The 15,259-nt window shown below is 33.1% G+C and overlaps 1 protein-coding gene and 1 long non-coding RNA gene across 2 annotated transcripts in view; both read left to right on the top strand.

Annotated features, from left to right (window-relative positions):
- The window catches only part of LOC123668316 (MAP kinase-activated protein kinase 2), a 33,869-nt gene extending 23,489 nt beyond the window's left edge, over window positions 1–10,380 (top strand). The window contains exons 3-8 of the mRNA XM_045602075.1: window positions 4,338–4,475; window positions 6,202–6,408; window positions 7,093–7,224; window positions 7,684–7,806; window positions 9,749–9,901; window positions 10,187–10,380. Coding sequence (XP_045458031.1) covers window positions 4,338–4,475; window positions 6,202–6,408; window positions 7,093–7,224; window positions 7,684–7,806; window positions 9,749–9,901; window positions 10,187–10,258 — 825 coding nt within the window. The 3' untranslated portion in view covers window positions 10,259–10,380. The remainder of the gene's footprint in view (window positions 1–4,337; window positions 4,476–6,201; window positions 6,409–7,092; window positions 7,225–7,683; window positions 7,807–9,748; window positions 9,902–10,186) is intronic.
- Window positions 10,381–13,668: 3,288 nt separating this feature from the next.
- On the top strand, window positions 13,669–15,016 carry LOC123668317. Its single transcript, XR_006745563.1, has 2 exons — window positions 13,669–14,483; window positions 14,517–15,016. It is a non-coding gene; the product is annotated as an uncharacterized LOC123668317 (long non-coding RNA).
- The last annotated feature ends 243 nt before the right edge of the window (window positions 15,017–15,259 follow it).

Genomic DNA, 15,259 nt, shown 5'->3' with positions numbered 1-15,259 from the left:
AGCCATTGTAGCGACAATCCCGAACTCGACACAAAAGCACAAATTCAATAGACAATGGATGCGTGTCGCCATTCAAAAACATTCATTACGTTCGCGTATGTGAATTTAAGGTATTTGCAATCGTTTGTCTGAGCGTAACGATAATTTCTCATTGATAGTTTTATAAAAATTGGCGAAAAAAAAATTTAATCCTATAATCTTTTGATGTGGTAATAAATACTGTCTGGTAGAGACTGTTAATAGCATTAAGACTGCCCGTGAGCGCTAAAGATGGGTGTTTTAATTATGTTTGTATCAAGGTAGGGAACTATGAAATTTTTTACTCAAATTTTATATTTGTATAACTATTTTTAGTAAATGTATATTTTTATATGCAGATATTATATAAATATAATTACTCAGACTCGAGACATGAATAGAACCCAAAACCCTGGAGTGAAAAGCAGGGCTATCAAATCAATAAATCTATGTTATTTCATTTTTTTTATGATGGGTCAGGATGAAAAGATAACACCGATAGCTATCATGACTGTATTGCTCCATACGCAATTGTGTCGCAATAATACTCAAGTTAGCATGATAAGCTCAAAGATACACACGGTGAAATGTATTTATTATAATTTTTTCTATGTTTAAAACTAGCATCCCGCCCCGGCTTCGAACGGCGAAAAAATAACAGGGCGGAAAGTACTTTTTTCCCTAAGTATTTTTTTTTTAAATTATAATATATCAAATCAAAAGCGGAATCAAAAGTTAACAATAAACCGCGATAAAATCCGAAAAAAGTGTTTTATTAAATTATAATATAAGTTATGTCACCCACGAATAGTATAACTTCCTAACAGTGAAAGAATTTTTCAAATCGGCTCGGAAGTTTCAGAACATATTTAATCTTTCCTCTTTATAATATTAGTATAGAAGTATAGATTCTTTGTGTATCATAATACTTTTTAGATGATGCTGATGTTCTGACTGAGATTTATTTATTTAATAAAGGCATACCAACCAAGTACATAAAAAAGCCTTCTACATTAAAACAATACCACAAAGTAATACATTAAAATAAATAAATAAATAAATACATTAAGAATAAATAAATAAATAAATAAAGTAAATACAATATGCACTTAAATTAAAGGTTTGCACAACATTCTTAGAACGCTACTGTAATCAGACATTAATCATATTTGTGTAATTCACCGAAAAAATAACATTTGTTACAATAAAAAATAGAGAGAAAGAAAAAACAAAAATATTACAATTATATATCAAAGTCCATCAACGTTTTAATTATTTTTCCCTTAAATTGGCTTAATGAATCTGCGAAGATGTCTATGTTTATGTTAAGAAAAACTGCATTTAATTTTTTTGCACAAGATTAAGCGGTGAGTTATTTATCTACTTAGATTATAGATGCTAAGTGTTCTGTTTTTTCCTTGACTCAACACCGTGGAGGTTAAACAGATATATATACAATTTCATCAAATGTTTTTCTGAAACCAAATTTAAATATGATATTTAGGGCGCAAGTCGGTGTTTCGTTTTTTTTTTTTTTTCCCAACGAAAACTACTCAAACACGGTTGTGTTTTCTATCGTGTCTATCTCTTTCTTTTTGAAGTGAAACTTCTTTAGGTGCATGAGAGTAAAATTTTTACGTATGAAACGGCAACGTTTTCGTCGATGGCGCTGGAACGGAAATCTAAAGCTTTAGATTTGTATAAACATAAACGGGACTTAAAATTTAGTTTGCCAGAGAAGTTTCACTTCTGACATGTGTACTTTGTACGCATGCACTTTTTATTTTTAAATTGGTATAGCCTTTCAAATTAATTCTTATGATTTAGCATTATATTAGATATTTTTGAAAGGAATTAAATTGCTTCTAGTCGTACCTACTTCCCCAGTTGGGGTTTCAAAATTTCGATCAACAAATTTCCTGCTGTGCCCTATCTCAAAATATTAGCGTAACACACCACACGGAATGTAAATATCTTATAGGTAACATACACCCACGGTCGTCTGTTCCTATGTTAAGAAACTTAATGCTTGTGTTACAGGTAACAGCCGACTGTTATAGCCGAATGTTATTTTTTTTTTTTGATAAATATAAATAGAAATAATACATCTATAAATGAAGCGACGAAGGGATAATACAGTTCCACTACCACCTTGGAACTTATAAAGCCGACCGATGGTGGGATAGCCATCAGACTACTGGCCTTGAAATACACAGGCCGAAGACGGGCAGCAGCATCTTCGGTGCGACAAAGTCAGCCCTGCGGTCACCAACCCGCCTGCCCAGCGTGGTGAGCAAGGGCAAAACACATGCGTTTGCGCCATAAAGTCGGGTGCGAACTTGTAGAAGCCTATGTCGAGATGTAGACTGCGATTAGACTTAAATGATGATGATGATATATAAATATACATATTACAGATGCCAGACTCAGGCGGGAATCGCCAACGGGTTAGTCAAAATGAAAATGGACCTAATCTTATCTTCCTAAAAATGCTGGTTCATGCAATATATCAAGATTAACTGAGGCAAGCGTTAATATCAATGCGAAATTGTCAGACTCAATGAATAGTGTTGTATAGATTAGATATATCGTACCGGCGCAGAGACGCCGGCACGGTAATCCCGGCCCTACGTTAGAAGTAGTCTAATACCTAATACCTATAGGAACGGGCCTAACGACATCAAAGCGATAAATAGACGAATAAAATAGCGAAGACTATACTGCTAGTTTGTCCGAAACAGCACGTGACTTTTTTTGCCCTGCTGTTAATATACAAATATTAAAAGGGTTTTTTTTTATCTAATGGGTCTTCCCTGATAAGTATAAATGAATCATATACGAATTGCTTAATTAGCAATGTAATGACTAATATTTTATATTGCTACCAGTCAAACAAATTGACCGAAGTAGGGGAGAGATCGTAATATCACTCAATCACTTAAGCCTATCGCAGTCCACCGCTGCGCATATAGGCCTCCACAAGTTCGCGCCAAAAACTCATGTGTTTTTCCCATATGGCGGATTGGTGACCGCAGAGCTGGTTTTGTTGCATCGAAGACGCTGCTACCCGTCTTCGGCATGTGTATTTCACAGCCAGCAGTTCGATGGTTATCCCGGTATCGGTTGGCTTTTTAAGATCCAAGGTGATATTGGAACTTTGTTATCCCTTAGTCGCTGCTTACGACACCCATGGGGTGAAGAGAGGGGGTGGCTATATTATTTGATGCCGTAGCCACACAGCAGGTCGCAATATAATTTAACCATTTTCTTATTTACATAGGTATTCAGAAAGGACTTTGTTCTGTCGTCTAAAATAAATTGTTTTATTTCCAATTAAAATATTTATATTAACATAATTTAAAATGCTCTGTTGCATCGTAATGGTACATCGCTTTTAAACGTAAACATGAGCTGACGTAACTTTTTATCTTCTAGTACTTGCACGGCTACTTTATCATAAGCATTATAATTATACGTTTCTACATTACATGATGTGTACATACATACATTATATGTATGGGCTTATTAACGCCGGCTCTTATGCGCGACTTTTTGTGTAAATGTTGGGTTTCAGCTGAATCTATATTCCGAATTAGCGGTAGCTTGACATTTATTTTTAATGACATTTTAGACGATTAAAAAGTGCTATTCTACGAATACTACTTGAATAATTCTGTTTGTTTAAAAAAAAAACGACTACAGTTTACATGACAAATAGTACTATACACATTATTAGGAATCACTCAAAAACTACTTGTCCAATCTCACTTAAATCTAAATGATGGTTTGCCATTTAAACGATAAAGAAATAAGCGTCAAACGACAAAGAATTATGAAAATCGGTGCACCCAGTAAAAAATTATGAGATAACGCACATAGGAATAATTGTGTTTGCTCGCAAACTAAAAAAAAAACCGACTTCAATTACATTTACAAGTAGACGAAAAAAATATTCAGGTGAATGGGCCTTATCAAAGATTACTCAAAAAGTAGTCATCAAATATCGATTAAATTTAAACGGGACTACAAGAGAGGTATCAGCTGAAATAAGAATCATCAAAATCGGTACACCAAGTAAAAATTTATGAGGCAAAATAAAACGGAGGTCGACGAAAAAAATAGTGAAGTAAATACGTGTGATTAGATGTAACTCGAGAAGTACTAGTGAGATCTCAATTAAATTTAAATGGGAACATAGACACGCAACACCTTCCCATAGAGCGGGAACCTCCTGTTTTTTTTTTTTTTTTTCAATAGTTAATAAAGTAAGATTATGTATTTTGTTTTTTAATAAAAATGTAAATTATATGTATGCCCAGATAATTGACGTCTACGACAACACGTACGGTGGCAAACGATGCTTGCTAGTAGTAATGGAGTGCATGGATGGAGGGGAGCTCTTCCAGAGGATCCAGGATAACAGGGAGGGCGCTTTCACCGAGAGACAGGCGGCTGAGGTGAGGGCTTACCAAAATATAAAGTTATACCTGACATTTAGGACTAAATTTAATAGTAGCACTGATTAAACCTTTCAAATTACGTGGTCAATTTATATGTTAAAATTGGTCAAAACTTGAAGTTTACTTGAAAATAAATAATATCATTATGCTTAACAATATTATTAATTATTAGACATTTGTTGTACGTTTCTTATTTTTTATAATATTAATCAAAATCAGCTTTATTCAAATAGGCTTTATAAGCACCTTCGAAACGTCATTTTACGAATTAGAATTTTAATTATTTTTAAAGTAAAGCTACCACCTATTCAGAATGCAGATTCAGAAACTCCGCACTATTAAAAAATATATATATATATATATATATATATATACTATATATATATTATGTATATATATATATATATATAAACTGTTTTTATACAAATTTGGTAATATCTTGTATTACATACAGCACCACTAAGTACACACAGTTTAAATTTATTCTCAGACGATTTAAATATCGTTTGTGGGAATCATTATACATGCGAATACCAATGGAAATAGCTAAAATATATTAAATGCGCCGTAGCAACGTCGGTCAGCTGTCGAACTTCTTATATTATTCGGTTCAAGATTATAGTAATGATAAAGATGTGGGAGTTAGTCGGGGGCTTAGTTGCGCAATATTTCATGTAAGATAAATTAATTACAAAAGACTGTTAAAAGATAACTGCATCTTTTGCCGATTGTTCTCAACAGAATGTACATTTCGAATCGGTGGTGCCTTAATTTTAAATATACTTAAATTATTTTATTACGAGCATAAATAAATTTAATTTGTAAATGACGATTCAACCTACTTGGGTAAAATAAATTTTGATTTAAAAAGTTTTTTATGTCTCGCTGATCGCATATGTAACATGTATATTTATTTATATGGTTTTATGGGTACCAAAGAAAAAAACCCTTAATAATAATTATGACAGTTATTCTTCATTATATAAATGAAGATGATATATCTATAAGGCTAAATATTGTGGGATACAATCGATATCTATCGTGTCCGTTATTGCACAATATATATGCAAGACACACAGGTGTACACAAAACGAAATGTATAATCTGTAATTTTTTATGCTTATATATTTACTGCATAAATGACCTAATAGCACAAATATCCATCACATATCCTAAATTATATCTTTGTGCCGTTTGAAGTTGAAATGGATATTATGAAACTTTGAATAGTTACGGGTTTCTGTAAAGAGCTCACTATAGACGGCGCCACGGTTCGCTTAAACCGAATATAAAAATCATCATATCAAAAATTTCGATCCAGCGGGTATATCGTTCCATAGCTTAATTGGCTAGAGCGCCGACACGGTCAGTCGGAAACGCGGGTTCGAACCCCGCTGGAGCGGTCAATTTTTGATATGATATTCAAAAAATTTTTAAACTTTAAAAATAAATTATTATATTTGTAGAAGTAAAGCTACCACCAATTCGGAATGTAGATTCTGCAGAGAAGAATCGACAACAAACTCCGTAGTTACTCTTTTGAAAAATAATATATAAACTGTGTTTTAGTACAAAATTAGAAACATGTTGCATGAAATACAGCGTCACTAAGTCCACACATCTTTATCAACTATGTAATCCTGCACCGAGTAATAAGCTTTATCTATTAATTTTTATTTTTAATAAGACCAAGCAAAGTCATTAACAATATCATTCATTTCAGATAATGCATTCAATATGCGTAGCAGTACGTCACCTCCACGATTCAAACATCGCTCACAGGGATATAAAGCCTGAGAACCTTCTGTACACTAGTATGGAACCGAACGCCATTTTGAAATTGACAGACTTCGGTTTTGCAAAAGAAACTCTGACTCCAGCTGACACATTACAAACGCCGTGCTATACACCGTACTACGTTGCTCCTGAGGTAATAATGTTGAACTACCCTCGAATTTACATGAAACAATATGTAGTCAAAAATTTAATTATTCGTGAATGTTTGAAGTTTTGGAAATATTTAAGAGTTTATCAGTCCACTATCTTTCCGCCCAATTATACGAATTTGCCTGCGTTTTCTGCTATTAAAATACAGCCTATCCCTAGATCATAACGTTGCATTCTGCTGATAAAAGAATTTTCAAAATTCTGACTAGTAGCTTTTGTGTTTATTCATTAGAAATTACGAATTCAAATATTTCCTCTATATTATGTTAGTATAGACAATATATTGGTATAGATTTGGAGGTTTCGGATGTCCAACTAACTAGCTGTATGGTAGAGTGGTTGAGCTATTATTCGGAAGAAAAAGTTTTATGTGTCAAATCCGACATGAAAAAATGACATGCTACTGAAGTTTATACTTAAAGAAGGATTATCGTTATATTTAAAAATAAATTTATGTCCTTCTCGTGAGAGACTGCGCGGTAAATCGTCAGTCAGAAAACAGGGAATAGTTACTGTTTCACTTCCCATATTTTTTCATACCATAGCCCTTATATTGTTTCGTAAGGGGTAAAGTCCAAAAAGGCCTTTATCAAGCGGTGAGATTTTTGCGGGCTTATTTAGTACAATTTTTTTTTCTTTACTTAATATTAATACTTTTTAATTTTAGGTTCTAGGACCAGAGAAATATGACAAATCCTGTGATATCTGGTCATTAGGTGTTGTCATGTACATTCTACTGTGTGGGTTCCCGCCGTTTTATTCCAATCACGGTCTTGCCATTTCGCCTGGGATGAAAAAGGTAAATATCTAAACATTTTTCTTCTTTAGGTTTTCAGTGTTGCCAGTATATAAATTTTATACCAAAAATTTTGAATTAAAAACTTAGCTTTTTGTGTATGTCTACTTTATGAAGTTTGGTACTGTACTTTTTATTTCTAAATTATAAAACAAATATACGACGGTTCGATATTGGTATTGAAGCCTACTTGAATAAATAAATTTTAATAATAAAACCTAATCCATGCCATGATCATTAGGTTCGTTTAGAATTTTGCTTATTACGAATATGTACTCATAAAAAAATATATATAATATAACAAATTTGTATGTCACTCAACTGTTACCTAAAACACAAGCATTAAGCGTAGAACTAACCTTTTTTAGGAATATATGACCGGGTTTGATAAAAATATGGAGATACAATTACATAATCCTATGGTATCCCTGTTATAATAAATTTCACTTCATTCCTTTTCAGCGTATTCGACTAGGTCAATATGACTTTCCAGAACCAGAATGGTCTAACGTTTCAACCGAAGCAAAGAACCTAATCCGTGGAATGCTTTCCGTTGACCCAGCCAAACGTCTCACTATACACCAGGTAAGTAAAACTTACAAGGAGTGTTCGTTTTCCACGTTATCACCAATTTTGCTAAAATTTATTTGATATATGGCACTTGGATACAACTAAAAATACCCAAAATGGGTACTCTAGATGGCCAAGCGTTTAGAAAGTGTATTTTTTTTCTCGGCTCCGGTAGAGTAGGAATCAGTATTTTTTTTTTTTTTGTTCACCATTTTGTAATTAATCGTGTGTACATAGATAGGTCCAGAATTATACTTAGGATACTTTTTGTCCTGACTTTCGCGTTCGACTGAAATCGCGTGGTGCAGCTAGTTAGTAAATAAATGTTCCATATTCAATGCGCCACAATATAATGAGAATTTTGTTACTGTGATCTAAAAAAATACAATGCACACACAACATCTCACACATAGACAAATATTTGTATGATTCGTACAAATAAACTAATATTTTTGTCATTAACGGGGATTGACCTGTTAGTTTTAAATGTCTATCAGATGTTTTATTTATAAAAAACTTAAAAGCTATCTCTAGACGAAACTAATTTTTGCTATTTGACTGTTTTTTTATATACAAGAAATAGTATGTATGTTACATACATATATAAAACTCAGCACGTCTCTTGTATCCATCCTCTAAAAGTACCGAAATTTACTAGACATCCTAATATAAAGTTCATTGACCATGTCATTACATTAACAAGGTAAAATAGAGTTTCATTGTTAATTAAGGCTTTATGGGTGATAATTCAACGTGACACCTTCAGATGTATGTATCAACTGTGTTAATTACAAACTTTGTACTCAGTTACATTAATATTTGGTCTCTAGAGGCACTAAACATTAGCTACTGCGCTTGTTGAGTTTTGAGATAAAAAGAGAAATTAACTTTTTAATAAAATTTTAAAGTATTCCTAAAAGAATTTCCTGCTCAAAATATGGAGCAGCCCGACTGGGGTAGTACCTCGACCTTACAGAAGATCACAGCTAAATAATACTGTTTTCAAGCAGTATTGTGTTCCTGTTGGTGAGTAAGGTGACCAGAGCTCCTGGGGGGGATTGGGGATTGGGTCGGCAACGCGCTTGCGATGCTTCTGGTGTTGCAGGTGTCTATAAGCTCGGTAATCGCTTACCATCAGGTGAGCCGTACGCTTGTTTGCCGACCTAGTGTCATAAAAAAAAAGTATCAAAATGAGGTTATATGGTAATATAACTTTTCACCTAACATCTCTAGATCGTCTTAACTTTAATTAATTTTTGCTGTTTTTAAAACATTGTAAATATTATTATTTGCCGAAATTGAAACTGAAGTAGGATAATATAGAGAGATTTAAGAATGCTAAAATTTATTAGACTGTCAATGTTTGGTATTTTACCTATTTGGTTACAAATAAATGATTACAAACAAGAGGCATAATAGGCATAAGCGACGGTCATACAAAAGCTGTAGTTTTTACACGAGAGGTTTACGACTACTGCTCGACTTAGCTCTCTTTCGCAAAGGAACGATACGGATAATGCCTTGCTTACAAGTCTGTTAAGAGATGACCGTAGTTGTAGCGTATCTACATCTATATTTTGAAAATAACCATTGCTGACCGCGTTCGGGGTAGCCGTCGTCAGAGCGCATGGCCAAGCTAAGTAGCCAATGATCGGTTATTATTTTCTTGCCGCGAATAAATTATTTGTTACTGAAATAGGACACAGCGGGAAATATCCTGCTCATAATTTGGAGCTGCCTTACATAAGACAGTCAAATAACAACGTTCTTAAGTAGTGTTGTGGGTAGTAGTGAGTAAGGTAGCCAGAGCTCCTAGATCGGGTCAATAACGTACTTGCGATGCTTCTGCTGTCGCAGGCGTGAATAGGCTGCGGTAACCGCTTGCCATCAGGCAGACCAGGCTCTAGTTTGCCACCACAGTGGTGTAAGTGTGTAAGCTGTGCATACTCGCGTCCAGGTGATGGCCAGCCCGTGGGTGCGGCAGTACGCGCAGGTGCCGCAGACGCCGCTGTACACCCACACGCTGCTGCGGGACGCGGGCGAGGCGTGGGCCGACGTGCAGGACGAGATGACGCGCTCGCTCGCCACCATGCGCGTGGACTACGACCAGGTGAGTGGGCGTGGGCGAGGGCGTGTGTGAGTGCGTGTGTCAGTGCGTGTGTGTGTGCGTGTGAGTGTGTGTGTGCGTGTGAGTGTGTGTGTGCGTGTGAGTGTGTGTGTGCGTGTGAGTGTGTATGTGCGTGTGCGTGTGAGTGTGTGTGTGCGTGTGCGTGTGAGTGTGTGTGTGCATGCGTGCGTGCGTGTATATCCGTATAATTATGCTTGCTATTATTTCGTGAGGATATGACGCGCTGAATAATTTTATTACATAACTTTATACACTTTTTTTTTTCAGGTACAAATCAAGACACTCGAACAAAGCAACAACTCGCTACTAAACAAGAGACGAAACAAAGTAGGTGCCTGAGATACGGAGTAGTACTTATGAATAATATCACAAATTCTGACCAGAAAAATATCAGTATCGATTTAATATATACAAAATTAAAACAAATTTAATATTGTAGTTTCAAAACACTTAAAATTTTCGCAGCTTGGTGGACTTTAATATCTTTTCGTTTAACTTAATCGATGTATTGTTACCAAGTTATAGCAATTTGTGAATGATCTGCAATTGTCTGCCTTACCCTTTTTAGGTATAGGTAAAGCAATTAGTTGCGCAATGATTGTGCGATTGTTGTAAATCGCTTGTGTTTTGCAAATGGCTTACGTGGTACTTGCGAAATTATGTTGCATTTATAGTACAGTATTTTTTGTAATGAACTCTATTCAGGCTTTCTCTTTTTGCCTGACCTATTCCAAACTTTTGGCTAGTTCCCAATTAATATTTATCAAAATTGAAGTCTTAGCATATAGATACTTAACTTTTGCATTTGTAGTATAAGTTAGAAAAATATTAAAATCTATATGTGAAATCGACTGTTTTTTTTTTGTTGGTTATTTTGAGTGCCCATTATTTTTGTATTACTTATATAAGATATAGTATCTTAGTAATAATAATATTAAATTTGTTTTAATTATGTATAAATAATTATGAAATAATACATTTACCGGTATGGGCAAAATATTATTGATTAGTTAATCAAAATATATTTTTTTATTCAAGTAGGCTTCAAAGGCAATTTTGTATTATCATTTCACAAATGTTAAATACGTTATAAAAAAGGATATTTTGGTAAAATCACGGGTACGAATTCGAGTCACAAATATTATTATTGTATTAGTTTTTTGTCAATAAGTTGTGTTAGACTGACCAGTTCTATTTTGCTCATACTTTGTTAAAATTTTGTGCCAACAAAGTATTATTGCTTATATTATTATAAATAATAATGCCGACTATGATGAAATAAAAGAAAATCTTAAAGCTAAACTGATTTGAAGACGATTCGAAAAAAAAAACAAGCATTTGTGTGTTAAGAAAATTGCCTCAAAAAATATAAATAATTCATAACTACCTTTTTTCTCTTTCAAATGCCAAATTCAACCTACTATAGGTAAGCTTATTATAAAGTTTAATTGGATTTACGTAATATTATTTCTAATCGATGCCAGCGCCGCTAGTGAGCAAAAATGCAACTAAATTATTTTTAAAATTTACAGTACTAACAAACTTTTTATATGTAAAACCTATACAAATAAGCACTTCTTTGTATAAACGCTCATTGACTACAATTCTATAATATACTATAGAGACTGCTTTTAGCAACAAGTTCGCCTTTTGTATGATTAAATAATATTTTTTTTTTGAATAAATAAATGATTATAAAACTCATCGTACGCCCATATAAGATAAAAAAGCAAGTGTGCTTTAGACCACACGATTGAAGTAAAACTTCTGCACAATAGGCGTGCACTGTGTTTTAGTAATAGAAAACGTAACTGGCTATGAGAGAAAGAGAGAAAGAAAATGCGTGCTCGCACCTCGCTTGCTCCGTTTGCCTCGGCCGCTCACACTTTTCGTAACGCATTCACCAGCTTACTCACCAAGTCGAGCGTGCGTACAGAAATTTGGCTTCTAAAAGTACAAAAAATAGAATAAGTACAAAAGACAGTCTTATCACTAAACAGCGATCTCTTTGAGGCAACCTTAGGTTAGAAGAAATAAAGTGTGTATCGGCACGAATATTGAGAGCTCGGTAAGTGGGGAAGCGCTTTGCAGGGGTCACGAACATAAATTTGTTTTGTTCAATACAAGATAAAAGTAATTAAAATGTTAAAGTAAAGTTGAAGGTGTCTGTGCTGTATATAAACATACATAGGAATGTTAATCGCATAACACTTTTATATACTTTCATAGTCGAGTAAAACGTATTAAATTTCGTCAATTAAATATTTAAATATGTATTAAAGACTGAAAATGTTGACGGTTGTATTATTCTGGTCAGAAAATTAAAAAAATAATTGCTTATTTAGTTAAGACATGGATTGTTATGTATTTAGTTAACAAATATTATTGTATAAAAAGTTCTTATGACTCTTTAGCTCGATTATTATACCGGATTCTATATTTAAAAAAAAAAAAACTGTCCGTTTTTGCTTTTAAGCGTTCAATTTTGAACATTTGTTACACGACTTCAGAAAAAAGAAATTTCTCAATTCGATTGTATAATTTTAAATGTGGTACATCATAACTTTTACTGGGTGTACTGATTTTGATATTTCTTTTTTCATTGGATAGCTGGTACTTTCCGTGTGGTCTCGTTTAAATTTAAACGTAATCTGACGAGTAGATTTTGAGTTATCCCTAATGTGTATTTACTATACATATCGATTTAAATTGAAGTCGGTTTTTGTTGTTTGAGAATAAAAATATATTTGCAAAGCGAACGAATCTTTTTTTAAATATAGGAACTGGGCTTTATGTAATAACAATACAATAACATCACAACAATAGTCAAACTTGAAGCGTTTATTTTTAGTATTCTCAAATTATTAATAATTTTTTTCACAAATATCTAAAAAAAGTATTACGAGTAATGCAATTAAGTATAACTATATATATCCCGAAATGACGACAATATGTAGTTACTAACTCAGTTTAATACTTGGAAAATATCAATCGAATCAATGGAAATTATAAAATGAATCAATGGAAAAAATCAAGTCATTCAAGGATTCGAGAAAAGTAATTTAATGAATTTTTTGAGTTAGTAAGAAGTATAGAAACTTCTCATGAAGTATCAATATTTAATGAGCGCAGTACGATTAAATGTATGTGATATAAAATTAAATGAAGTTCAGCTTTCGTGTAACACTAAGAGACAATTTCACCGGGTGTAGATAATGTTTATCCTGCAAATAAGTTACGAATTAGGATATGTTTCGCTCAAAACAATAAACTATTTATAACTTTTAGATGCAAATTTGCGAATACAAGTATACCATAAATATCGTGGAATTCGATTTATCTGTTGCAAACCGTCTTCTGTCAAATAGCATTATCGACAACTGGTGAAATCGGACTTGAATATATTTGTCATACAAATGTAAAAAAAAATGGTGGCACAATCCGATGAGGATGATGTGATACAAATTAAAAAAAATTCCGTCAATATAACTGACATCACAAATTATTTACCTAATATATAACGAAAATTTATTAAATATTAATATAAGGGACATGTATTTTGTTTTATTTTTATATATTTTTATGTATATATTCTGTTATCATCATAGTATTCTTAAGTTTTTTTAATGACTATTGTCAAAAGAAGCTTACCTATTGTTTTTTGTCAATAAAAAAAAGATGTCAATTTTTGTGTCTGTGTGAGTGATAGATTTTAAAGATATATTTAGCTGATCTTTTATTGTCTATGGTGCCGGTTAAAAATATGTTTACAATACATGTTAAAAGCCTCTTTCCCCACTTGTGATGACGATACAAATAGACTGACAGCAGAAAATAGAATAGGCCAGTAGGACTGTTTCTCATTTTTGTTAACCCATAGAAAATCCCTAACGGTTGCCTGCATCCCGGGGTAGCTGGAGGGTATGTCCGATTCGCACGGACAATACCTCTGGGGTGTTCCTTCGCTCGCCTGGGGCGGGATCACGGGGACGCTAAGCCCTTCCGCGATCCCGTCCGATCGCGATCGCGATGCCCAATTTGGGCCCGTCACCATAAGCGACCTCCGAAAGGCTTCCTCAAGCACTAAGTTTCCATCCCTCCTCGAGACTGTGAAATGCGGATCGCTTGGTCTATCGCCCGCAGGACTGTTTCCCCCTAATTAATAAGCTGTAACTTTACCATTAATATATATATATATATATATATATATATATATAGATAGATAGATAGATATATATATATATGCGAAGGGAAATATAGTACAATTCGGTGGTAAAAAAGAATAATGAATCAAAAACTTTTTACTGATACTGTTATCCGTGAAATAGCGTTATCCACAAATGGTGGAACAGACCCTAATATCCATTTAACATAATTTAGTAAAAAAAAATGCAAACGCTTTATCTAAATAGTCTTGTTACAGTGTCCATAAGCTGGCTAAATAAAAAAGCGAAGTAATGTGAACTAGTTCAGTGATTTAGTTTTTAGAAATTAGAAGACAAATAGTAACGATTGATTACAGTACAACAATATGATCAATATTCAGTTCTAAAAGACAGTTGAGGTTAATGTTATTCTTGAAATGGCGACAGTTGAGGTAGAAAAAATTTTTTTTTTTTTTTTACTTGAGAGCTTGAGCGTCTTCACAATTTGAGTTATTAAATCAAACCAGTTATATATTGCATCATTTGCGTACCATTTTTAAGCTAAATACAAAAAATCGGTCAAATAAAAGCCGTAGAAAGCACAATATAGATTTACTACAGAAGTTAAACTACTTACATCTATTTGACTGATTTTTGTGTATATGGCTTAAAAATGTTATGCGGTACATTGTATCTACTTTCTATGTATCATTTACATGAGAATTTGTTATCAATATTATTGACTTAAAAACTTTAACCTTAGTGTAAAAATTAAAATAAAAAGTCAAGTCAAATTATGAATGTGCTTTTTGGTATTACGTAGAGTTTAGTAATCGAAAATAATATATATTTATGTAATGTGTTTGATGTAAATTATTCGATATTCGATGTTTTTCAAATTGTTAAAATGTTGATATCTTAGAAATATACAGACATTACAGACTTTCTCAAATTTTCTTTTAATTTCAAATAAGTTCCTATACAGGTCAGTTTATTTTTTATAATAATAAATTATATTTTAAGTATTTAGACGCACTTATTAGTGTGGCGGTTAGCCATTTTGAATATACAGTGACGTCATATGTCAGTACGGCATAGAATTACTATGTAGTACATAATAATTTAGACAGTGGAACCGTATACAAATATACATTATTTATCTTATTCATATAAAAACTTATTAAAATTTTGCGCT

This window comes from Melitaea cinxia, chromosome 30 (genome assembly GCF_905220565.1).
Source record: "Melitaea cinxia chromosome 30, ilMelCinx1.1, whole genome shotgun sequence".
Classification (NCBI taxonomy): Eukaryota; Metazoa; Arthropoda; class Insecta; order Lepidoptera; family Nymphalidae; genus Melitaea; species Melitaea cinxia.
This window is presented reverse-complemented; position numbering and strand designations above follow the sequence as displayed.